This window comes from Petaurus breviceps, unplaced genomic scaffold (assembly GCF_028583685.1).
Source record: "Petaurus breviceps papuanus isolate PSGF00001 unplaced genomic scaffold, PetGlider_PUasm1.0 138, whole genome shotgun sequence".
NCBI lineage: Eukaryota > Metazoa > Chordata > Mammalia > Diprotodontia > Petauridae > Petaurus > Petaurus breviceps.
Window position 1 is genome coordinate 10,962,717 of NW_027185694.1, and position 27,090 is coordinate 10,989,806.

The following is a 27,090-nucleotide window of genomic DNA, read 5'->3' on the forward strand; positions in this document are numbered from 1 at the left end:
CAGAGGGAGGAACCAAACTCAGAGGGAGACAATGTGGACTCCACACCCACAGCTGAAGCATCAACAGGGAATGGGTCCCAAGCACAGAAAGCTTTTCTAGATGAGCTCAAAAGGAACTTTGAAAAACAAGTGAGAGAGATAGAAGACAAAATGAATAATTTTTTTCAAAATCAAAATTGCAAGGGGCGGTTAGGTGGCGCAGTGAGTAAAACACCGGCCCTGGAGTCAGGAGGACCCGAGTTTGGTTCCGGCCTCAGACACTTAACACCCACACAAAAAAAAACTAGCCATGTAACCTTGGGCAAGTTAACCCCAATTGCCCTCCAAAAACAAAACAAAACAAAATCAAAATTGCAGAATTAGAAAAACATTATAATGAAAAAAACAGCTCCTTAAAAAGAAAAGTGTATGATATGGAAAAGGAGCTCCAAAAACTAACCAAGGAAAATGATTTGCTAAAAACTAGAATCAACCAAATTGAAACAAATAATTCTATGAGGAACCAAGAATTAGTCAAACAAAACAACAAGAATGAAAAATTAGAAAAAGAGGTAAAATATCTCAATGGAAAAATAACTGACCTGGAAAATAGATCCAGGAGAGATAATCTGAGAATCATAGGCCTACCAGAAAATCATGATTAAAAAATGAGCCTGGACAACATTCTCCAAGAGCTCTCTTTTTACCTGAGGGTAAAATAGAAATCAAGAGAATCCACCATATACCTATTAAAAGAGATCCCTAACTGAAAAGTCCTTAAAATGTTGTGGCCAAACTCCAAAACTACCAGGTAAAGGAGAAAATACTTCAAGTGGCCAGAAAGAAACAATTCAAATATCGAGGAACCACAGTGAGGATCACATAGAATTTGGCAGCCTCTACACTGAAAGATCGGAGGCAGTGGAATACAATTTTCTGCAAGGCAAAAGAGCTCGGGTTACAACCAAGGATCACCTCCCCAGCGATACTGAGCATATTCTTCCAGGCAAAGAGATGGTCATTCAACGATATAACAGATTTCCAGACCTTCCTGATGAAAAAGCCAGAGTTCAATGGAAAATTCAACCTCCAATTACTAGATGCAAGAGTGATATAGAAAGGTAAACAAGGAAAACACACACACACACACACACACACACACACACACCCTGTTATTTAATAAGAGCAAACTGTTTATAGACAAGTAGAGGGTACACAAAATGACGATTAAAAAAAATCTTATTAAGGGCTACAAAGGGACTTCAATGGAAGAAGAGGAATGAATGAAGTGGAAAAGGGTAAATTATGCCACACAAAGAGGCATAAAAACAATATAGCAGAGGAAAAGAAGGGAGGGAGATGAGTATTATATGAGCTTTTCCCTCATTGGGTCTGGTGCAAGGAGGGAATAACAGCCAGTTTAGCATAGGACTCTATAGAGAAGAGACACAAAACGTATCATATTAAAGGGAAAGAGGGGAAGGAGAGGAGCTTCGCATGAGATTTGTTCCTGTCACTCTTGGTGCAAAGAAGAAATAACATACTTCATTAAGTATAAAAGTATCCTACAGGCAGTAGGAGGGGGAAAGGGCTACAAAAAGGGGGGGGTTAGTAGGGAGGGAAGAAGTAAGGGGTAAGGAGAGGAAAAGGGAGGGGGGCTGATAGGGGAATATTGAGGGAGGTGGTGGTCAAAAGGAAAACTATTAAGGAGGGGAAGGGAGAAGGGGAGAAAAAATATAAGCATTAAGAGGGGAAGGAATAGGATGGAGGGAAAGAAACAGATAATAATCATAACTGTAAATGTGAATGGAATTAACTCTCCCATAAAACAGAATCAGATAGCAGAATGGATTAAAAATCATAATCCTACAGTATGCTGTTTACAAGAAACACATCTGAAACAGAGGGATACGTACAGGGTAAAGGTAAAAGGCTGGAGTAAAATATATCATGCCTCAGCTGAAGTTAATAAAAGCAGGGGTAGCAATCCTTATCTCAGATAAAGCAAAAGCAAAAATTGATCTAATTAAAAGAGATAAGGAAGGAAACTATATCCTGCTAAAAGGCACCATGGAGAATGAAGCAATATCATATAACTTAACATATATGCACCAAGTGGTATAGCATCCACATTCCTAGAGGATAAGGTAAGGGAATTAGAGGAAGAAACAGATAGCAAAACTATATTAGTGGGAGACCTTAATCTCGCCCTCTCTGAACTTGATAAATCCAACCTCAAAGTAAACAAGAAAGAAGGTAAGGAGATGAATAGAATTTTAGAGAGGGTAGGTATGATAGATTTCTGGAGAAAACTGAATGGGGATAAAAAGAAATATACCTTATTCTCAGCAGTACATGGCACATACACAAAAACTGACCATGTACTAGGACATAAAAACCTCACAATTCAGTGCAGAAGGCAGAAATAATAAATGCATCATTATCAGGTCATGATGCAATAAAAATCATATGTAATAAAGGGCCATGGAAAGACAGACTAAAAACTAATTGGAAACTAAACAATTTAATCCTAAATAATGAGTGGGTCACAGAAACAATCAGTAACTTCATTCAAGAGAATGACAATAATGAGACAACATACCAAAATTTGTGGGATGCAGCAAAGGCAGTTCTTAGGGAAAGTTATATATCCCTGAGTGCATGAATTAATTAGAGAAAAGAGAGGTCAATGAATTGGGCATGCAATTGAAAAAGCTAGAAAAAAAACACAAATTGAAAATCCCCAATTAAACACTAAATTAGAAATAATGAAAACCAAAGGAGAAATTAATAAAATTGAAATTAAGAAGATTATTGAATTAATAAATAAAACTAAAAGCTGGTTTTATGAAAAAAAACAATAAAATTGATAGACCCTTAGTCAATATGATTAAAAAAGAAAGAAAATCAAATTATGAGTATCAAAAATGAAAAGGGTGAACCTACCACCAATGAAGAGGAAATTAAAACAATAGTTATGAATTATTTTGCCCAGTTGTATGCACATAAATTCGACAATCTTAGTGAAATGGATGAATATTTACAAAAATATAGGTTGCCCAAATTAACTGAAGAGGAAGTAAATTACTTAAATAACCCCATCTCAGAAAAAGAAATCGAACAAGTCATCAGTGAACTCCCTAGGAAAAAATCTCCAGGGCCAGATGGATTTATTAGTGAATTCTATCTAACATTTAAAGAACAATTGATTACAATACTCTACAAACTATTCAGGAAAATTAGTGAAGAAGTAGTCCTACCAAATTCTTTTTATGACACAAATATGGTACTGATATCTAAATCAGGAAAAGATAAAACAGAGAAAGAAAATTATAGACCAATCTCCCTCATGAATATAGACGCAAAAATTTTAAATAAAATATTAGCAAAAAGTCTACAGCAACTTATCACAAGAATAATATACTTTGATCAGGTAGGATTTATTCCAGGAATGCAAGGATGGTTTAATATTAGGAAAACTATCAGTATAATCGATCATATCAAAAATATAACTAGCAAAAACCACATGATTATCTCAACAGATGCAGAAAAGGATTTTGACAAAATACAACATCCATTCCTATTAAAAACACTAGAAAGAATAGGAATAAATGGAGCCTTCCTTAAAATAATTGGTAGCATCTATTTAAAGCCATCGGCAAGTATTATATGTAATGGGGAAAAGCTAGAAGCATTTCCAATAAGATCAGGTGTGAAACAAGGATGTCCACTATCACCCCTCTTATTCAATCTGGTACTAGAAATGTTAGCAGTAGCAATTAGACAAGAAAAAAGAAATCAAAGGAACCAAATTAGGCAAAGCAGAGACCAAGCTATCACTCTTTGCAGATGATATGACGGTATACTTAGAATCCTAGAGAATCAAGTAAAAAACTACTTGAGACAATAAATAAATTTGGCAAAGTTGCAGGATATAAAATAAACTCACATAAATCCTCAGCATTCCTGTATATTTCTAATGAAATTCACCAGCAAGAGAAATCCCATTTAAAGTTACTGTAGATATTATAAAATATTTGGGCATCTACCTGCGAAAACAAACTGAAGACCTATATGAACACAACTACAAAACACTTTTCACACAAATAAAGTGAGATCTAACTAATTGGAAAGACATCAATTGCTCATGGCTGGGTCGAGCTAATATAATAAAAATGACAATTTTACCTAAATTAATTTATATATTTAGTGCCATACCAATCAGTTTACCAAAAAACTACCTTGTAGAGCTAGAAAAAATAGTAACAAAATTCATTTGGAAGAACAAAAGGTCCAGAATATCAAGGGAATTAATGAAAAGAAATGCTAGGGATGGTGGACTAGCTATACCAGATTTTAATCTCTACTATAAAGCAGCAGTTCTCAAAACTACTTGGTACTGGCTGAGGAATAGAGTAGTGGATCAATGGAATAGATTGGGTACACGAGACTCAGCAGTCAATGACTATAGTAATCTACTGTTTGATAAACCCAAAGACCTCAGTTTTGGGGATAAGAACTCACTATTTGACAAAACCTGCTGGGTAAACTGGAATATACCAAAATGAAGTCTAAATGGGTGCATGATCTAGGTATAAAGGCTGATACTTTAAGCAATCTGGGAAAGCAAGGAATAGTTTACCTGTCAGATTTGTGGAAAGGGGAAGACTTTATGACCAAACAAGAAAGAGGGCATTATAAAATGCAATATGAATAATTTTGATTACATTAGATTGAAAAGATTCTGTACAAACAAAGCCAATGCAACCAGGATTAGGAGGGATGTGGAAAGTTGGGAAAGAATTTTTACAACATATGTCACTGATAAAGGACTCATTTCTAAAATATAAAGAGAATTTAGTCAAATCTATAAGAATACAAGTCATTCCCCAATTGATAAATGCTTAAAGGATATGAACAGGCAGTTCTCAGAGGAAGAAATTAAAGATATTTATAAGCATATGAAAAAATGCTCTAAATCACTATTGATTAGAGAAAAGCAAATAAAAACAACTCTGAGGTACCACATCTCACTGGTCAGATTGGCTAAATGACAAAACAAGAAAATGACAAATGCTGGAGAGGATGTCGACAATTTGGAACACTAATGCATTGCTGGTGGAGTTGTGAACTGATCCAAGCATTCTGGAAAGCAATCTGGAATTATGCCCAAAGGGCTATAAATAATTTCATACCCTTAGTCCCAGAAATACCACTTCTAGGGTTGTACCCCAAAGAGATCATTGAAGTGGGAATAGACCCATATGCACAAAAATAATTATAGCAGCTCTTTTTGTGATAGCAAAGAATTGGAAATTAAGGGGGTGCCCATCAATTGGGGAATGACTGAACAAGTTGTGCTATATGCATGTTATAGAATACTATTGTGCAATAAGAAATGAGGAGCAGATGGACTTCATATTTACCTAGAGAGGCTTATATGATCTGATGCTGAGTGAGAAGAGTAGAGCCAGGAGGAACTTGTAAACAATTACAGCCACAACGTATGTGTGAAGACCAACTTTGATAAATTGGACTCTTCTCAGCAATGCAGAGTCATAAGTCAACCCCAAAAGACTCATGATGGAGAGAGATGTTTACATCAAAGAACAGAGTTTGAACCCAGTTTGAAACAAACTACCTGCTCTCTGTCTTTTTCTTGTTTGGTTTTGTTTCCTCTTTCCTATTCTTCATTCCATCTGATACAATCCTTCTTTATAAAGACTAATGTGTAATGTGAAAGTATTTGCAGACACTATACTTGATTGTATGCCGTCATGGGGGGGGAGGTAGAGAAAATTTGAAACTCAAGGAATTGTGGTAATGAATCTTGTAAACTATAAGTAAACAAATTAATAAAGACCAAAAAAAAAAAAGCTCATCTATTTTCATGGCTTCTCTTATCACCTCTATTCTGAAACTTAAATCTAATTTCAGCCCTGAATGCTCACTTGGACTTCTGCCTTGAATTTCTCCCCCATAGGTCAATTCCACTCAGATACCTTATCATCTACAACTTACCATATCCAAGACTGAACATTACTTAGTACTACTAACTGAACTCATTTTCCAAAACTGGACACACTTGCTGTGTGCTTTGCACACAGTAAGCATTTAATAAAAGCTTTTTTCATTCATCCCCACTTCTGTTTTTGTGGTACTACCATACCCCAGGCATTCAGGCTTACAGTCGTGGAATCATCTTTGATGAAGACCTCTTCTTAACTCCCCCATTCTCTAAATCCTGGTGGCAATTTGCAGGCCAACCATTAACATATGCTTGCTGTATGACCCCACGCAAGACACTTCACTGCTTAGTGCTCCAGGCCAGAGGAGTCAAACTCCAGTAGAAATGGCTTTACATAAGGATACCTACAGGTCATGTACTGACTGAAAAAAACCATATTATTGACATTATATTGTATTGTATTTTTATTCATTCTGTTAACTATTTCCCAAATATATTTTAATCTGGTTCCAGCAGCATTGAAAAAACCACATATTAATGTTACATTCTATTGTATTTTTATTTATTCTGTTAAATATTTCTTAATTATATTTTGATCTGGTTCCAGTGGCACTTGAGAGTATTTGACACTTCTGCTCTGCACAACTTCCTAAGTCTCTAAATTGCAGAGAAGTTGCAGACAGGGATTGATAGAAGGAGGTTCCAAACCTGGAGTGTATACAAATGTAATCATAGATCCAGCCACACCCTAACTTTACGTAGCCTTTACTCATACACTCTCTTCATTCTCTTCGCTCTTTTCTGTGTGTTAGCCTTGTCTCTCTCCAAGCAGATGGAGGAGAGGAACCATTTTCCACAGCGTCTGGCAAATACTAAGTGTTTAATAAATGTTGACTTCAAATTACACATGGTTTGCTCAGGGGAACTGTATGTCTATTGATATTTCAACTAGGTCTTTAAGCCTATTTGGTAGTTACTAATGGCTGCTTAATTTTGTTATGAATGACGCAGTATTCTTCAGAAGTTATTTTAATTTGTAAACACATTGTACATGCATGCATTCACCTTCTCCCATCGCTTGATTTATACTTGTGCAGCTTTGTCTTTGGGAAATGTTCTTCTTTCTTTTGGTTTAGGAAAGAAACATACAAGTGGGTCTTCTTGCTGGTTTTCTCATTTTCCTATCTATGCAGCAAGGAAAAGGGAGAGTCTTTTTTTTTTTAACAGCTGGTTTAGCTGTTGCTATTTCCTCTTGGCTGAATGCATGGAATTTTTAGCAGCATTAGGAGTAGAGTTTGGCCACATCTGGAAAATGGTGTTCTGTATAATGACAACTAATCTCCCAAGCTTTAGGGACTTCAGTTGCTGCTGCTACCTCTTATTAGAGACTGGTTCTTCTTGCCTTACCCAACATGTGGTGGCTACAGATGGGAGAGATAAAAAAGGACATTTTAAAATTCATTAAAAATATGGCATTTCAGAGAGAGCATCTAACATAAGGTAGCTTACCCACCCACACAATTTTCAGATCCAACCAATGTTACACACTTGCTGTATAAGTGAAAGAAAATATTTTAAAATTTGGGGAAATTAGTGTTTTATTACTAAATACAAGCATATAGATTATACTGTGACAGTGATAAAGCATTTTTCCCTTAAAAAAGTGTATTGCATCTAATATTAACCAGATTCAAGTGCTGCCTTTGCCATATGCTAGTTATATGACCACAGAGAAGTCACTTAAACTGGTAGTCTTCCCGAGAACTAAGATTAAGTTACAGATGAGTTGCCCATTTTTATCAATGGAAGAAGTTCCCAACATCAATGAAATCTCAGGTCCACATCAACAAAAAACTCTAATATATTAGCTTTCAGTAAACCATACTGAAAACAATGATTTGTTATACAGCTTATTTAGGACCTGTGACTTAATCAATATAGAGAGTTCCTAAAGGGGAACTTTATCAAGACGGATAGGTTATTCCCAGCTTCACAACACAATCTTAGAAAATTGCCTGGTCCACTGAAAAATTAGGTATTTTGCCCAGCTTCATACACAGCCTGTATGTGTCAGAAGCAGAACTTGAATCCAGGTCTTTCTGACTCTGAAGTCAACTCTCCATTTTAAAGGAAAATAAGTGCTTGTTCACAATTTAAGGATTTTTTTTGCTCTTGAACACAACAGGAGACATTTTCCTTGTTACTATTTTTTCACTCTGAACTCAAAGAAATCCTGTCCTAGAATACACTTTGGGGCCTGGACTTCACCAAGTTATACAAGTTTTCCTTAGTTACCAAAGTAAACAGTTTACAAGCAAGAAGGAAAAATCTATGTTTTGTACACATGGCGAGAGTTTCATATTCCTCAATCTTACAAAACTTGTATAATCTTACAAAAACCTTATGAGTTCTGAAAACTGTCACATAAGCTACTTTGAGGTTTTGGGAGAGGCTTTTATTTAAGTGCATCGTCCCCTTGTTACCCCTCCTTGTCTCACCATACACTCCTTCTGAAAAAGGTAAGGAAATGGTCATTTTTAAGGGAAGTATCAGTAAGTCACAAAGCTTTCTAAAGGTTATAAATAGAAATACACTGGCACCTTATTCATCCAAAGGCTGCATGAAAAAAAAAACCTCAATTATTGGGACCAAGGAGAAAAAAAGACGTTATACCCCAAAGACTTCTGAGCCAATTACTATACAGTCATTAATATTTCCTACATGAACATTCTGGAAAAGGTTAAATTGGCTCAATATACTCTGTGTAAGAAGGCAGGGGAGTCAACAATACATTTCAGAAAGATTTCTATTAAAATTATTTTAAGTGATACATATTTTAATTTTTCTTACATTTTTTAACATTTTTATGTAAAGTTTTGAATTCCAAATTCTCTTCCTCCCTCCTTCCCTCTCTTCCCCTCTCCCCGAGATTGTAAGCAATTAGATATAGGTTATACAGTGCAATTATGTAAAACTTTTCCCCATCAGTAATTTTATACAAGAAGGCTCTTATAAAAGAAAAAAAAAGAAAATGAAAAAATACCAGCTTCAGCCTGTATTTAGTCAATATCAGTTCTTTCTCTGGAGGCAGACAGTATGCTTCATTATTAGTTCTTTGGGATTGTCTTGGATCGTTGTATTGCAGAGAATAGATGTTATTCACAATTTTTCATTTAATAATGTTATTAGTGTGTACAATGTCCTTCTGGTTCTGTTCATTTCAGTATGCATCAGTTGATATGTCTTTCCAAGTTTTTTTTTTTTCTGAAATCATCCTGCTTGTCATTTCTTATAGCACAACAATATTCCATTACAATTATATACCACAGCTTGTTTAGCTATTCTCCAGTTGATGGGCATCCCTTTGATTTCCAATTCTTAGTCACCTCAAAAAGAGCTGCTATAAATATTTTCGTACAAATATATTATTTTCCCTTTTTTTGGATGTCTTTGGGATACAGATATGTATCCCATAAAGGGCATGCACAGTTTTATAGCCTTTTGGGCATAGTTCTAAAGTGCTCTACAGAATAGTTGGGTCAGTTCACAACTCTACCAACAGTGTATTCATGTCTCAGTTTTCCCACATCCCCTCTAATATCCAACATTTTCCATTTTTTGTCATATTAGCCACTCTCATAGTTGTGAAGTGGTACCTCTGAGTTGTTTTAATTTGCATTTCTCTGAACAATAGTGATTGAGAGCATTTTTTTTCATGACTAGATAGCTTTGATTTCTTTCCCTGAAAACTGCCTGTTCATATCCTTTGAACATTTATCAACTGGGGAATGAATTGTATTTATAAATTTGACTCAGTTCTCCATATATTTGAGAAATGATGCCTTTATCAGAGATGCTTGTTGCAAAAATGTCCCCCCAGTTTTCTGTTTTCCTTAGAATTTCAGTTGCTTTGGTTTTGTTTGTACCAAAACTTTTTATTTCTATATAATCAAAACTATCTATCTCACATTTTGTCTCTATCTCTTCTTTGGTCCTAAATTCTTTCCTTATCCATAAATCTGACAGATAAACTATTGCATGGTCTCTTAATTTGCTTATGGTTTCACCTTTTATGTGTAAATCATGTACCTATTTTGATTTTATCTTGGTATGTGGTGTGAGATGTTGATCTATACTTAGTTTCTACCACATTGTTTTCCAGTTTTCCCAGCAGTTTATGTTAAATAATGAGTTTTTGTTCCAAAAGCTTGAATCTTTGGGTTTATCAGATTATGATGATCACTTACTATAATGTAATTTGTACCTAATCTATTCCACTGATCCACCACTCTATTTCTTTTTTTCCCCCTTCTTTTTGGAGGGGGGAAGGCAGGGCAATTGGGGTTAAGTGATTTGCGCAAGGTCACATGGCTAGTGTTAAGTGTCTGAGGCCAGATTTGAACTTAGGTCCTCCTGATTCCGGGGCCTGGTACTCTATTTACTGTGCCACCTAGCTGCCCATCCACCACTCTATTTCTTAGCCAGTACCAGATTGTTTTAATAATTACTGCTTTACAATGCAGTTTGAAATATGGCATGGTTAGGTTACCTTCTTTCACATTTTTTTGTCATTTATTCCCTTCATGACCTTGAGCTTCCAGGTGAGTTTTGTTACTATTTTTTCTAGCTCTATAAAATAAATTTTTGATAGTGTGATTTGTATGGCACTGAATAAATAATTTAGGCAGAATTGTCATTTTATTATATTGGCTTGGCCTACCCATGAGCAATTAATATTTTCCCAGTTGTTTAGATCTGACTTTATTTGTGTGAAAAGTGCTTTATAGTTGTGTTCATATAGTTCCTGGGTTTGTCTTGGCAGGTAGACTACCAATTATTTTATATTGTCTACAGTTATTTTAAATGGAATTTCTTTTTCTGTCTTTTGCTGATGTATTTTGTTGGTAATATGTAGAAATTCTCATGATTTATGTGAGTTTATTTTATAGCTTGCAACTTTGCTAAAGTTGTTGATAATTTCAAGTAGTTTTTTAGTTGAGCCTCTTGGTTATTCAAAGTATAACATCATAGCATCTGCAGAGAGTGATAGTTTTATTTCCTCATTGCCTATTTCAATTCCTTTAATTTCTTTGTCTTCTCTTATTGCTATAGCTAACATTTCTAGTACAATGTTAAATAATAGACGTGATAATGGGCATCTTTGCTTCACCTCTGATTGCACTGGGAAGGCTTCTAGCTTATCCCCATTACAGATTATGTTTGCTGCTGGTCTTAGATAAATATACTTATTGTTATAAGGTAATCTCTATTTATTCCTATGCCCTCTAGTGTTTTTAACAGGAAGGGGTGCTGTATTTTGTCAAAGGCTTTTTCTGCATCTATTGAGATAATCACAAGATTTCTGTTGGTTTTGTTATTGATATGGTCAATTATGCTGATAATTTTCCTAATATTGAACCAGCCCTGCACTCCTGATATAAATCTTACCTGGTCATAATGTATGATCCTTGTGATATATTGCTGTAATCTATTTGCTAGTATTTTATTTAACATTTTTTGCATTGATATTCATTAGGGAAACTAGTCTATAGTTTTCTTTCTCTGTTTTGGCTCTTCCTGGTTTGGGTATCAGCACCATATTTGAGTCATAAAAGTAATTTGGTAGGACTCCTTCTTTGCCTATTTTCCAAAATAGTTTATATAGTATAGTGTAGTGTATTGCAGTATAATATAATGTAGTGTAGTGTAGTGTAGTGTAGTATAGTATAGTATAAATGTTTAGTAGAATTTACTTGTGAATCCATCTGGTCCTGAGGAAGTTCATTGATGGCTTGTTCAATATCTTTTTTCGAAGACTGGGTTATTTAAGTATTTTATTTTGTTTTCTGTTAATCTGGGTAATTTATATTTTTGTAGATATTCATCCATTTCATTTAGTTTGTCAAATTTATTGGGATATAATTGGGCAAAATAGGTTCTACCAATTGTCTTAATTTCCTCTTCACTGGTAGTGAATTTACCTCTTTCATTTTTGATACTAGTAATTTGGTTTTCTTCTTTTCTTTTTTAAATCAAATTAATGAATCACATCTATTTTATTGTTTTTTTTTAAATTAGCTTTTAGTTTTATTTATTATTTCAATGGTTGTTTTACTTTCAATTTTATTAATCTGTCCTTTGATTTTCAGGATTTCCAATATGGTGTTTGATTGAGAATTTTTAATTTGTTCTTTTTCTAGGTTTTTTTTTAGTTATATGCCCAGTTCATTGATCTGCTTTTTCTTTATTTTATTGATATAAGGAATTAGAGATATAAATTTACCTTTTTCTTATTTCTTTTTTACTTTTTATATTTCCCTTGAGTCTTGTATTTGGAGGTCAAATTTTTTATTTAGCTCTGGTCTTTTAATTAAAAATACATGAAAGTCCTCTTTTTAGTTAAATATCCATTTTTTTCCCTGGAAAGATTATATTCAATTTTCTTGGGAGGTAATACTTTTTTGTAAATCTAGCTCCTTTGCATTCTGGTATATCATATCCTAAACTCTCTAGTTCTTTAATGGGGAAGCTGCCAAATCCTGTGTAATCCTGATTTTTTAGCTCCATGATATTCAAATTGTTTCTTTTTGACTGCTTGCAGTCCCTTCTCTTTGATATAAGCTCTGGACTTTGGCTATCATATTCCTGAGAGTTGTCATTTTGGAATCTCTTTCAGGTGGTGATCTGTGGGTTCTTTCCATTTCTATTTCACCCTCTGGTAATATCTGGTATATCAGGGCAGTTTTCTTTTTTAATTTCTTGAAAGATGTTGTCCAAGCTTTTTTTTTTTTTAATCATGGCTTCCAGGTAGTACAATAATTCCAATATTATCTCTCCTGGATCTATTTTCTAGATCAGTTGTTTTTCCAGTGAGAAATTTCACATTTTCTTCTATCTTTTTTTTACTTTTTTGATTTTGTTTTATTGTATCTTGATGTCTGACAGAGTTATTGGTTTCCACTTGTTCAATTCTAATTTTTAAGGAATTATTTCCTTCAGTGAACTTTTGTACTTCCTTTTCCATTTGGCCAATTCTATTTTCTAGGGAACTATTTTCCTCAGTAAATTTTTGTATATCTTTTCCTTTGGTATTAACTCTTTTTTCATGATTCTCTTTCATTACTCTCATTTCTTTTCTCAATTTTTCTTCTACTTCTCTAATTTGCTTTTTAAAATTCTTTTTAAGTTCTTCAATGACTTCTTTTTGGGTCTGAGACCAAATTACATTTTTCTTTGAGGTTTCACATGTAGCCATTTTGACACTATTACCTTTTCCAAAGTTTATGCTTTGATCCTTCCTATCACCATTAGTAACTTTCTACAGTCAAGATATTTTTTTCTTAATTTTTACTCATTTTTTTTGTGATAGTGTTTTTATGTGAGAGTTGGTCTCTGGTCCTGCACCATCCTAAGGTTTTTGTGCTGGGGTGTTAGGTCTTATTGCTAGCATTCACTGGGCTTCACGGCTTAACTACTTGCTTTCTCTGGAGTATATACTTCCTTTCTAAGCTTGTACTGGGTGAGGTGGAACCTCCCCATTGGCCTTCCCTGGGTGTGGGGTTTAGCTGCTAGCCTCTCTCAGGGGTTGGACCCTGCTTCTGGATTGCTATGGAAACAGAGTCTCTCTACTGGTAGGGCCCAGGGGTGGGGTCTCACTGCTGGTCAGAAGTGGTATTAAGGCCTGGGGTGGGGCCTTGCTGTGCTGCACAAACTGCTTACACACCTAGGCATCTGCTGGTTTGCAGGAGGGTGGAGCCTCAATGGTGGATTGCCCCAGGCTTGGAGTCACAGGTCCCCTGCTGTGAGGATGGCTGCTGCTGCTGCTGCTGCTGTTGCTGCTGCTGCTTGGACCTCACTCCCTTTCCACCCCAGTAAGACAGACCTTTTCTACTGTGCTGGTAAGATGCTTCCCTGCTCCTAGATCAATTCTGAGGTGGCTTTCTAGTTGTTTGGAGGGGAATTGAGGTGGCCTCCAGAGTGTTCCTTCTTTACGCCATCATCTTGGCACTAGAACTTAAAATTCTTTTTAAGGGTCATAGTACATGAAGGGGCAAACTTCTGTTGTCTGGGTAATGCAAGTATCAGCAGCCTCATTTTGCAGATGCAGCTGAGGCTCATAAAAGGTAATCATCTTTTCTCATGTCACACAGCTAGGAAGGAATGGAGTTAATACTCCATATCCTATGTCAAAATTGCTATGGAAAGTCACTACAGAAGTCAAGTGAATAGTATATGCCAGGAAGACGTCACAGCAAAATGTTGCCTATGTTTTGTTATTATTGTTAATGACAATAATGATCTCTAACATTTATATACTGCTTTAAGGTTTGCACAGTACTTTACAGATATTATCTCATTTGATTCTCACAAGGATGAAAGGTAGGTGCTGTTATCATCCCTATTTTACAGATGAGGAAACTGAGGAGACAGAGGGTAAATGGCTTTCCCAGGTCACTTAGCTAATAAGTGTCTGAGACCTGCTTTGAACCTGGATCTTCCTGGCTTTAGGTCCAGCACTCTATCCATGGTGCCACCTAGCTGCTTCTATTCACGGAGACATTATTTGTGTTCACTGTCTAAAATCAAGGCAGTTGCTGGTTTTGAAAAGACTAAGTCACCTAATAACACATAGTAGAACACCGAAGTGCAATCTCAGTTTTGAGGTCAAGATATTTCACTACTTTGAAATGTTAAGCCCACCAAATGCTCTTCACCACTATGATTATTATTCTATCTTACTATCATATCTGATAGCAGCTCATAATAATAACTAGCATTGGCATATCATTTTAAGGTTTTCAGAGAGCTTCATATATACTAACTCATTTAATCCTCATAATAACCCTGAGAGGCAGGTGCTGTTATTATCATAATTTTACAGATGAGAAAACTGAGGCACATATAAGTTAAGTCATTTTCCCAGATTCACAAAGCTAGTAAGTGTTGGAGGTCAAATTCAACCTTGGGTCTTCCTGACCCAAGTCCTATGTTCTATACACACTGTGTTAGCTAGCCACCAGAAAGTCCTGGATACTTTAGGAGTTCACACAAGCATACTTACACTGACAATTCCCAGGAGATCTGGTATTGCTGGCACTGCTCTCAAAAGAAGAATGGAAGCTGTGAATGGTTTCCTGTAATATTTGCCTCTCACGTCCCTGAAAAAGGAAATTAAAAACACTCAGAATATTAAACTCATACTGGAAAATGCATAGGTGTCTTGGGAGAATAGGTTAATGAAGATAAAGGGTATCTGATTTAGTAAAAAAACACAATGAAACAGCCTCTTTGTGTCTCTTGCTTCTGTATACAGAATCTTATCCTTTCCATTGGGAGCTCTGCACACATAAGTGAGCAGAAGTCTACTTCTGCAGGTTCAGTGGAGGAAAAAGAAGGTTCTTTTCACTACTACCCAGATACCCTCCTGTCCACTTCCCCCACCCAACCCCATTCCTTTATATTTTCTTTCTTCAGCTTTTTCTGTTACTGAAAACATTTGAATTTTCCCTCTAAATCACCAAACAGTTCCCCTTTCTTTCACTTCAAGATGTGAAAGCAGTGAGGTAGAGATTTTCCCCAGGCACTGCTCCAAGTACCTCTATAGTGGTCCATTATGGCCTTGTCATTACTGGAGAAGTTAATGCTTTTTAAAAAAAAAACAAAAAAAAAACCTTTTTATTGCTATCTTTTCTTTTTATATCATTTTTTTTTGAAGAGGGAAGGCAGAGCAATTGAGGTTAAGTGACTTGCCCGAGGTCACACAGCTAATAAGTGTTAAGTGTCTGAGGCCAGATTTGAACTCAGGTCCTCCTGATGCCAGGGCTGGTGCTCTATTTACTGCCCACCCACCTGCCCTTATATCATTATTTTTTGCTGAATTTTTCCCACTCCTCTCTCTTAGAGAGTCATCCCATATGATGCAGACTTTTCTTTAAAAAAGAAGAATAAGAGAACATATTCAGCATAAAAAAAACACATTAAAAAAAGACATTACTTATAATGTTCTCCACCAGTAGATCCTGACCTTTGCAACGGGGTAGGGCAGGGAACAAGGAGGGTGGGGAAGGAAGATGTCTTTGGGTTGTTCTTTATAATATTCTTTATAATTATAATTATAAACTTGTTCTTTATAATTTCAAAACATCCAGTTTTAGTTCTTTTGTTGTTTTATGGGAGAGTTCATCCCATTCACATTCATAGTTATGATTACTATTACTGTTATGATTACTAGTTTCTCTTCATCTTATTCCCCCCCATTTATGCTTTTCTCTCTCCTTTCTCCCTTTCCTTCCTCACTAGAGTTTTTCTTTCAACCATCATCTCCTTTAGTCTGTCCTCCCTTCTATTATCCCTCCCTTTTCTTCCCCTTTATCCTTACTACTTCTTCCTTCCCTTCTATCCATCCCCTCTCTTTTCTTTCCCCTTTCCCTTCCTACTTCCTATAGGGTGAATTAGATTTCTATACCTAACTGATTGTGTAATCCCCTCTTTGAGCCAAATCTGATGAGAGTAAGGTTCAAATAATGCTCATCTCCCTCCCTTCTCTTCCTCTACTGTAATAGGTTTTTGTGCCTTTTCATGAGATGTAATTTACCCTTATCTGCCTCCTCCTTTCATCTTCTCCCAGTACAATCCCTTTCCACTACTTAGATTTTTTATCATCACATCAAAGTCACCTTATACCCATGCCCTCTGTCTATGCATACCCCTTTTGAATGGCATAATAACAGTACAGTTCTCAAAAGTTGCAAGTGCTATTAGGGATGTAAACACTTTGCCCTTATTAATAACATTTTTTTCTTTCCTCTTTACCTTTTAATGCCTCTCTTGAATCTTGTATTTGAAGATCAAATTTTCTGTTGAGCTCTGGTCTTTTCATCAGGAAGGTTTGGAAGTCCCCCTATTTCACTGAATATCCATCTCCTCCCCTGAAAAATTATGCCCAGTTTTGTTGAGTAGTTGATCCTTGGTTGAAATCCAAGCTCTTTTTCCTTTTGGAATATTGTATTCCATACTCCCTGATCTTTTAATGTAGTCCTGCATAATCCTAACTGTGGTTCTATGATATTTAGATTGTTTCTTTCCGACTGTTTGCAGTATTTAATATTTGACCTGGTAATTTTGGAATTTGGCTACAATATTCCTTGGCATTTTCAATTTGGGATCTCTTTTAGGAAGATTCTTTTTGATAACTTTTGATAACGATTGATAGCTTCTTTTCGATAACTATTTTATCTTCTTGTTCTAGGACCTCAAGGCAGTTTTCCTTGATGATTTCCTGAAAGATGTTCTCCAGGCTCTTTTTCTCATCATGGTTTTCAGGTAGACCAATGATTTTTAAATTGTCTCTCCTGGATCTATTTTCCAGGTCAGTTGTTTTACCAATGAGGTAGTTTACATTTTCTTCATTTTCTACATTTCTACATTTTTTTTCATTGTTTTGTTTCTGTTTGACTGATTGTTGATATCTCATAGAGTCATTAGCTTCCACTTGCCCAATCCTAATTTTTAAGGAATTGTTTTGTTCTATTAGATTTTGTACCTCCTTTTCCATTAGATCCATTTCACTTTTTAAGGAGTTTTTTCTCTTCAGTGAGTTCTTGTGCCTCTTTTTCCATTTGACCAATTGTACTTTTTAAGGACTTGTTTTCTACAATTTTTGTCCTTCCTTTTCCAAGCTATTGACTCTTTCTTGCATACCTCTCATTTCTTTTCCCAATTTTTCTTCTACCTCTCTTATCTGAATTTTAAAATTCTTCTCAAACTCTTCCAAAAAGGCTTTTTGGTCTTGAGACCAATTCATATTACCTTTTGAGGTTTCAGATGTGGGTATATTGACAATGTTGTTCTCTTCTGTCAGTGTGGCTTGATCTTCCCTGTCCCCATAAGAATCCATAATCATTGTCTGTTTCTGCTGTTTGCTTATGGTATTTGCCTAATTCCTGGCTTTTAGAGTTGAGCTCTCCGGCTGGAGCACATGGGGCACTGATGCAGGCTTCTTGTGCTGGGATCCTGGGACCTGGTCATTAGCTTTGTGTGCTGGGGCCTCAGGTGCTGGCAGCTGGAGGCTGTAGGGGTCTGGCAGCTTACCTGGTGCTGAGCTGGGGTCATCAACCCTGGAGCTCTGGGGGTGAGGTCAGGAGTCTGGTCTGGGGGGAAGGGACACCTGCTCACCTGGGCCTTGCACTTGAATGTCTGGCTGCTGGAGGATGTCTTCCAGCCTGGAGCTGTGCCTCCTGGAGTTGTGCTTCCTGGAGTTGTGCTAAAGCTCTAGGAGATCTGGTTACTGGAGAACACTGGTGTACGTGGTGGTTTTCTGAGCTGGTGTCTACATTTCCCCTGCTTGTGCTGAGGCACTCAGGGGTCCTGGTGTTGGCACTTGTCTGTTCTGCCACCCTTGGTCTTAGGACCTCCCCCTGGTTTGCTGAGGTGGGGCTTGCTGCTGACTTGCTGGGACACCTCCTGTCTTGTGCTGCTGCCCCTCCCCCAGAGCGAGAGGGTCCTTTCCCATTAATCCCCCAAGCTTCCTGGACTACAAGACTGCTGCACCCCATCTTTCTGTTGGCTCTACTGTTCCAGGGATTTTCCTGGGGTGATATTTTCTGGGCTTTTAGAGGTCAGTAAGGGAGTATGAGAGCAACTTACTTCTTACTCAGCCATCTTGATTCCTTGAAGCACAACTCTGTGTTCATTGTTTCTTACAGCACAGTAATATTCCCTGATATTCATGAACCCCAATTTGTTTAGTGAGTCCCTAGTCTATGTGCATCTACTTTCTTTTTTACCACAAAAAGTGTTGCTATGAATATTTTGGTCTACATGGAACGTTTCTTTTTGCGAATGACCTTCCTAGAGGATATACTAAGCAGTGAAATGAGTAGGTATGAATGTCTTAGTCACTTTATTTGCATAATTCCAAACTATTCCAGAAGCAGTTGTGCCAATTCATAGCTCCATCAACAATGCTTTAGGATACCTGTGTTTTCTATTACCCCTCCAACAAAAACTATTCCCATCTTTTTTCATCTTTACCAATTTTCTTGGAGTGTGATAAAACCTCAGGACTGTTTTTAAAATTTATTTCTCTTATTCTTCATGTTTTAGATCATTTTTCATATGTTTGTTAATAGTTTATGATTCTCTTTTGGAGAACTGTTTGTTCATATCCTTTGACCATTTTGGAGGGGATAATAATATATGCTTCTGAGCACCTAACCCTGACTATTATGAATGCCTGAACAATGTGGAAAGCTTGAGAAGACAAAACAAACAAAGTCATGGCTGCCAAGTTCTGATCACGAAAAAGTTGTCCTATAGATGAGAAAGTAGTCTTGTTTGATGTTGCTCCCACAGACAGAAATGTTTAAAAATAATTAAATGCCTTCTATTTACAAATTATTTCTCTCTCTCTCTTTTTTTTTACTAGAACAAAACATCACTTAAGTTTATTTAATGTTGTTAAAATTGACAGGTATAATGCTTAACTGTACCAAGTAAACTCAGCCACTTTAGTATTCTTTTTTTTTTTTGCCTTTTGGAGGGCAATTGGGGTTAAGTAACTTGCCCAAGGTTACACACCTAGTTTTTTTGTGTGGGTGTTAAGTGTCTGAGGCTGGAACTGAATTTGGGTCCTCCTGAATCCGGGGCCAGCGCTTTCCTCACTGCACCACCTAGCTGCCCCCTCACTTTAGTATTCTTAAAAAATCATTCTCTCCTCCCTAATGAGGGAGCTTTTCTTTTCCACCTTCCCACAGCACAGTTTCTTGGTATTTCTGTATATGGAGAACATATTCTTCATTGTTTTAACTGGTCACCAAGTGACTGGGAAAATGAAAACACTTTTCCCTACAGATAAACTCTATTGGATGAGTGTTATTATTTGCAGAGATTTTCTTTGCATGTTCTTCCCCTTGGAAATTTTGTTGATCAAGACCCTATATATTTTTTAAAGTATTAAAGCACTAATGGTTTGCAGACTTGAGATAGAATGATACTGGAGGAACATTAGAGAGAGAACCAAAGAGAAGATGGTCAGACAGAACCTTTGGGAACTCCTGAAGTAAAGGAGCAGAAAGAAGAGCAGTACAGTAATAGAGACAGAGAAGGGCTAGTTAGAAGGGAACTAGAAGAATTTTCTCTCTAAAGACAAGAGAGGAAGGAAGATGTAGTAAGAGAGGGAGGTCAATACTGTCAAACACTGTAGTGTAGTCAAGAATGAAAACTTTAAAACAAATAGGTAATTGGTAATCTTAGTATAATTCCAGGAGTGTGGGAGGTGGGATGTAAGCTTGGAGTCAATGGGTGGAACCAACTTTTTCAAGATGTTTAGCAGTGAAGGTCAGGAGAAAGGTAGGATAGAAGGGTCAAGGGAAGGACTTTTTCAAGGTGTGAAGAACTGAGCAAGTTTGGAGGCAGTTGGGAAGGAGTCAGTAGAATAGGGGAGCTTGAAGTTCATATTGGATTGCCTCAATTTCACCATAGTAAGAGGCTAAGTTATCCTGCTTCTAACATGTGCCTGTGTGACCTTGGGCAAATTACTTATCATCTTCCTGTGCCTCAGTTTCTTCATCTCTAAAATAATAAAGGTCTCTGAGGTCCTTTCCAGATCTAGGTTACTTTTTAAAAATAGATAGCTAGGAAAAAAAAATAGCTAGATGGTACAGTGCTGAGCTAGAGTCAGGAAGACCCGAGTTCAAATTCAGCCTCAGAAATTTGCTAACTGTGTGATCCTGAGCAAGTCACTTAAGCTCCTTTATCTGTAAAATGATGACAGGAATAGCATCTAGCTTCTAGTGTAGTTGTAAGGATAAAATACTTTAATATTTGTAAAACACTTGCAAAACTTCAGAGTGCTACCTAAATCCTAGTTTAATAATAATAATCTGTGGTCCTGTCTGCTGTAAGTGGAGGGATAGGAACAGATAGGCATACAGTTGGAAGTAAAAAAGAGAGATGAAGAATCTGAAATAATTGTTACTGGGATGAAATATGGAGATGATAATATAGAAGTGCTCTTGAACAGCTTTGAGGGCCTAGCTAAGGTTATGTAACATACGTCTATAAAGGATGATTTTGTGATTTTTCTCAGTGACACTCAGCAACCCAGAATCAGCATTAAACAAGATCAGATGATAGGGTTTACCCCAAAATTAGAATTCATGGTTTGGGTGAGGGAGTGGGGAGTAAAAGGATATTAAAAAATTAAAGTAGCTATGACCATAAAGGTCAAGGCTAAGTAAAAAAATATATGAAACTATAGGGGGAGAGATAGATTGGGAGGGCAGGGATAGGATATGGGATTAAAAGTCATAATAAAGGCAGAGAAGATTTAGTGAGAGAAACTTGTGTTTAAACAATGGAGTTTCATTGTCTGAGATGTGAAAGTCTAAAATTATCTCAATTTATATGCACGTATGGCTGGAGTGGATTAAAAGACTGAGAAACTGTGTAGTCATGTTGTTCTATGGGCTGAACAACATGAACATTGATATCTTTAAGCATAAGAGAAGAGGATGGGTAGAGGGGAAGGCCATTGACTAAGTATTAAAATTATATATAAAATTTGAAGAATATCCTGGAAATAAATAGATAAAAGCTATAAATATTTTGGAATGGAAGAATAGAAAATGAGTAGTATAAAGAATAGAAGAATGAGTAGTATAAAGCAGATGTTCTACAAACTAGATCAAATAGTTCTATGAGACAGATTTCTGCATAGTATAAGATGTAACTTTCTAATTCTTACTGTTCAGTTATGGATAAGGCTGCCTCAAAATTGTATATTATATCAAACTGTATTCAGTTAGAGACTAGATGTTCATCTGACATATAGATTGGAAAGAATTCCTACAATGAATAGGAAGTTGGATTAAATGGTGTCTTAAGGTCTCACCAAATGGTAAGATCCTCTGGTTGTATTAAATATTTCAATTTTTGGAGGGGAAAATTTTTGAGGACAATACCTTGCCTGCATTCAGTTCAGAAATAGCTGCCAAAATTTGCTGCCTGGAACCATCTGTCTTAATACCCAACTCCTTCAAGTCACCATCAGTAAGTGTGAGGAACGCTTCCATGTCTACCTACAGAAAGATAAAGTGAGAGATATGCAATTGAGTCTATTGTGATAGAATTACAACTATATACATGTCTTACACTCCTGTTCAACTGTAAGCTCCTAGATGGCTTCTATTTCTAGTACCTAGCATAGTAGGCCTTTCATTAAAGTTTGTTGAACTAGATTGATTCAATTTATGTCTCAGACTTCATACATATCAAGTGTTCAATAAGTATTTGTTGAATACGATACTATATAATATAATCCAACATTTATTAAGTTCCTAGAATGGGCCAATTCCAAGCCCTCATTATAGAGAGACAAAAGGGGAAGTCCATGATCACAAATATCTATTGAATTGGATTTTTAGTCCAATGAGGTGATTAAGAAAACTTGTCAAGTCAATTATCTTAGTGGCTATAATCATGAAAATGAAACTCCCATTGCTACAACATTTTTAGACTTAAGACAGCTAATTAAAATTCTTTTAATTATGTTACAAATGTGACAATTTTAATTGTTTCCATGTCTCATGATGTTATATGTAAATTCTGATACTTGGCAGTACTTACCATAATTTCCCCAAAGAAGACAAGAGAGATGGAGACTGTAGAAAGACAGAATATGAACTTAAACAACAGAAGAAATAAAGGAAAGAAGGATTATGTGGATAAGAGATGTGTGTTTTTCCCTAGTTACCACAATACAACATGACTCTGATACTCTGGAAAATCTGTGATTTCCTTAGCATGACTATCCTTTCCAGAGCCAAAGATCACAACCCCTGTACTCTATCTCATCTCCTGTGACTCTTGGCCATCTTTGAATCCTCCATAGGGCATCTACACAATGGTTACTGTAAATAAGTCTACATGAGCACATTATAATCTTTCATTTCAATAATTAAATAAATGAGAGGTCACATCCATGCCTACTGGACATGGCAGGTAAAATCAGTGACTGCTTAATGCCAGCAAGAATAGTAGCATGTCATTTCCCTGAAAGATAACTAAAAGTTGGACTAGAGATCACCCTCTATCCATCTCTTACCAGAGGCTTGATGAGGCAATTAGAGGAGTAAAAACTGGAATTAAAGTGAAAAGGTTTTTCTATTTGATTCCTAATATTTGGGCTTTCAAAAATTTCCTTATATATTGACATTCACTTTATTTGATTATGTTCTTGGTTGTTTAACTATGAAAAACCTGTGCAAGTCAACTGTAACCCTCTGTGCAACTTTTTTTTTCTTTTTTGAGAGGGAAGACAGGGAAATTTGGGGTTAAGTGACTTGTCCAAGGTCACATGGCTAGTAAGTGTTAAGTGTTTGAGGTCGGATTTGAACTCAGGACCTCCTGACTACTGGGCCGGTGCTCTATTCACTGCACCACCTAGCTGCCCCTACAACTCTTAACTAATACTAAACAGGTACTTAAAGAAAGATGATGTAAAGTTAAATGGATACCCTTTGGAAGTTCAGGAGATTCCATGATTATCTTGATCATAGAGGGGAGAATAATAAAGAACTAAAAGAAAAATGCAGTGCCTAAACATGTGTCTTGTTCACAACTCCTTCCCATTTATCTATATAGTGTTTACATGCTACCATATTCTTTTATACATATGTATACACACACATATATATATACACATATACATACACACATATCTTTGGATTTTTCTCTAAACTTGTTTTATATTAGTATAGCATTATATATGGACAGCTAGTTGGTAAAGTGGATAGAGTGCCAGCCTTGGAGTCAGGAAGATTTATCCTCCTGAATTCAAATCTGGACTCAGATATTTATTAGCCATGTGACCCTGAGCAAGTCATTTAACTCTGTTTGCCTCAGTTTCCTCATCTGTAAAATAAACTGGAGAAGAAAATGGCAAGCTATTCCATTACTTCTGCCAAGAAAACCTCAAACAGGGTCACAAATATTTTGACATAACTGAAAACGACTAAACAACAACAAAGAATATAAAGATAACATGTTTACATTTGTCTCATTAGATTGGTTTAATTTAACATTCTCTTGATCAGAAAGTTTCACTAAGTAATATTCTTATTACTACAGTCTACACTAGATTATGCTTATAGAATCTACATTCTAGGTTGTACATTCTATACACTACCTTCATAAAAGTATACAAGCTAATAAAGAGAAATTTTTTAAACTGCCATAAAGCTAATGTAGTTTCAACTCTATCTTCCATATTTTCTACATCAGTAACTAAATAATAGCTGATAAAAGTCAAGATCATGAAGCATCTTATGACTCATTAGAAGAAGAACACAGTTTAGGGTGAGGTGGTTGGTCTTTTAGTCCAAGCCCCACACTTTATAGCTGAGGAAACTGAGTACTTAGGAGGTAAAGGACTTGACCTCTTGGCCACACAGGTATAAATGGCAGAACTGGGATTTGGACCCAGATCCTCTGGTTCTTAATCTAATATTCTTTCCATTGTGCTACATTTCCTTGCCCCAAAATCTTAAATTATGTTTGTTAAAATTTCAGTGTAACATAGATTTTTAACGTATCCTAATTCTTTGAAAACTAGGAGTCTGAGTTGAACCCTGCTTGTTGGTGGCCTGTTGCTGACTCTTTGCTCCAGACATACAATACTCTCTTGCTCCTCTCTGATTTAGCTGACCTACCTGAACTTGACTTGTCTGCCTAGACCTCCTCTATCTGCCAGTTCCTCCTATATTCCTGGGTTCCCAGTTCTGGCTCTGGTGCGGCATAAAGAGAAGAGTATCAGGAGGGATTTTTTACTAGAGAGTAAAGGTGAGAGTGATGATAAAGAGAGAGACCCATAATCATCATGACATTCAGAAAATGATGCATAAATGCAAGAATTTAAGCATTTTAATATATAACATGTCACAGGTCCTGTCATTACTTAAAAACCCCTTCCTCACCATTGATTTTCAAATTAATTTATCTGGAGATACTTTCACGAGAACATATGTCCCATTTCATGAGAGTCAGAGGAAAATGAGATCCATTTTATACAAGCAAGTTAACATTTCTCGACTCTGGGCATATTCATTGGCTGTCCCCCATGCCTGGAACCTTCTCACTCCTTGTCTTCACCTGGTTTTCCTGGCTTCCTTCCAGTCTCAGCTAAAGTACCCCCTGCTACCAAAAGCCTTCCTAGTCCTCCTTAATCGCTGCACTTTCTTTGTGAGATTATCTCCAGTTTTTCAAGTCTACATCTTGTTTGTACCTAGTTTGCATATTGTTTCCCCATTAGACTGTGACCATCTTGAGAGAAAGGGATGCTTTTTGTTTGTTTTGCCTTTAATCTCCCTAGCACTTAGCATAATGTCTGGCACACAGTAAGCACTTAATAAATTCTCGTTGACTTGACTTCAGAGCCAACTTTGTTGGCACATAATGCATTTCAGGAAATGAAGTAAACCTTATAAATGTGATTTCTGATATTCCATATAAGGTCCTCAAAAAAGCTTAATATGCTCTCTAGCATTCCCCAGAAGAGATCCAGTTCCAGTTTCTTAAAGGTTGACTTAAATTTATAGAAGGTCAGACCAAATGACCTCTACTGTACTTCTATGTCAAAGATTCTATAATTTCATAAATATTACACCACCTTTATTATTGCCACTTACATTTCTTTTGGATCTTAACCTTTGTGCTAACTCTCAGCCCTGAAAGAGCCAAACACCTGACTTTATTTTTTCTTTGAACTACAGTGTTTAGGGATATGTTCCTCACGGCAAGGGGGAAAATAGGTATTATTAATTGTTCTTTCTTTCCTCATCTTCAAAAAATTGACACAACACATTTATTGAATACTTACTGTGTACAAGGCACTATGCTTGGTACTAAGAAGGAAGCCCTTAGCACCCTAAAAGATGTGGGATAATCCTAGCTCTCAAAGGGCCTATATTCTAACTGGAAAGATCAGACCTAGCTGCCTTCTTAGCTACACTGTCCATGTAAGAAGAAACCAAACACCACCAGGATCTGAAGGTTAAGCATTACAGAGCTGGGAGGAGGGAAGGGGACAAGGAGGAGGACAATGATGATGATGGCTGATATAAAAACATTTCCAGCCTGCAATGAAAATATAAGGTGCTTGGGGAAATACTGGATAAGAGAGAGGAATACTTTACCTCATAATAATTAAGAAAAAAGAGGGCTATGGGATTTTTTTGAGAATCTTTTTTTTTTTTTTTAAAGAAAGACCTAAGAGTTAAAAAAAAAATTTTGTCCTGTTCCCGTGGTGGGAAAAAGATTCTCTAGTATCCTTATCTGGCAGGATTTTTTTACCTTTTAGTCAATGAAATAAAGAATACAATGTTTAAAAATATTTAAAATTATTGCATTTTGGAGACTATTAGAAGTCTCCCAACTATCTTCCTTACCTGTCTCTCTTCTTCCTCTAACAAATCTGGCCTACCATTGCCAAACTAGTCTTCTTCAAATGCCATTTTTAACCCTAGATTCTAGTCCAGTTCTGCCACTGAATAGCCTGTGTGATAGTGGACAAATCATTTCCCCTCTCCGGCCCCCAGGCTTCTGTCCTATAAAACTAAAGACTTTGACTAGATTATTTCTCAGTTTCCCATCAGCTCTAAAATTCTGAATCTGTGATCATGTCATTGGCTTACTCAGAACCCATCAAGAAGAAAATCAAGTTGGTACAGAGTGGAAGGTGCTCCACATTTTGGCCCCCAGCCTACCTCTCTAACCTTATGTCCTTTTTCTCTATGTGAACCTTCTGACAGAGCCAAGTTGGAACCTTCACTTTTCTACCAAAACACGCTATGCAGGGCATTCCTGCCTCAGTACCTTGGCTTATGGCAATTCTACCTCCTAGAATGCCCTCAACTATTCTTGTTTAGTTACCTGAATCCTATATATTTTTTGATACTAAGCTTAAGTCCCACTACTCTGACCACCCAAGCCTACAGCAATCTCTCTTTCCTTTCAATTTATAGCACTTAATATCTGCACCATTCATTTTGTCCTTCTCATGAATTGACTTGTATCTCCTTAACATCCACCTACCACAGTTTCTGGAATATAATACGATTTCAGCAAATACATGATGATTTAATTGT

General features: G+C 36.4%; 1 protein-coding gene across 3 annotated transcripts in view; it reads right to left on the reverse strand.

The window, feature by feature from the left end:
* Positions 1-6,487: 6,487 nt before the first annotated feature.
* Positions 6,488-27,090, reverse strand: part of ANKS6 (ankyrin repeat and sterile alpha motif domain containing 6) — a 79,005-nt gene continuing 58,402 nt past the window's right edge. For 2 of the 3 annotated variants that reach the window (XM_069105679.1, XM_069105687.1), the window contains 3 exons: positions 21,910-22,026; positions 15,009-15,105; positions 6,488-7,368 (listed from right to left, as the gene is read on the reverse strand). In XM_069105679.1, coding sequence (XP_068961780.1) covers positions 7,319-7,368; positions 15,009-15,105; positions 21,910-22,026 — 264 coding nt within the window. In that variant the 3' untranslated portion in view covers positions 6,488-7,318. Of the gene's footprint in view, positions 7,369-15,008; positions 15,106-21,909; positions 22,027-22,050; positions 22,609-27,090 lie in introns of those variants that run through there. The other variant, XM_069105682.1, reaches the window with a different exon arrangement.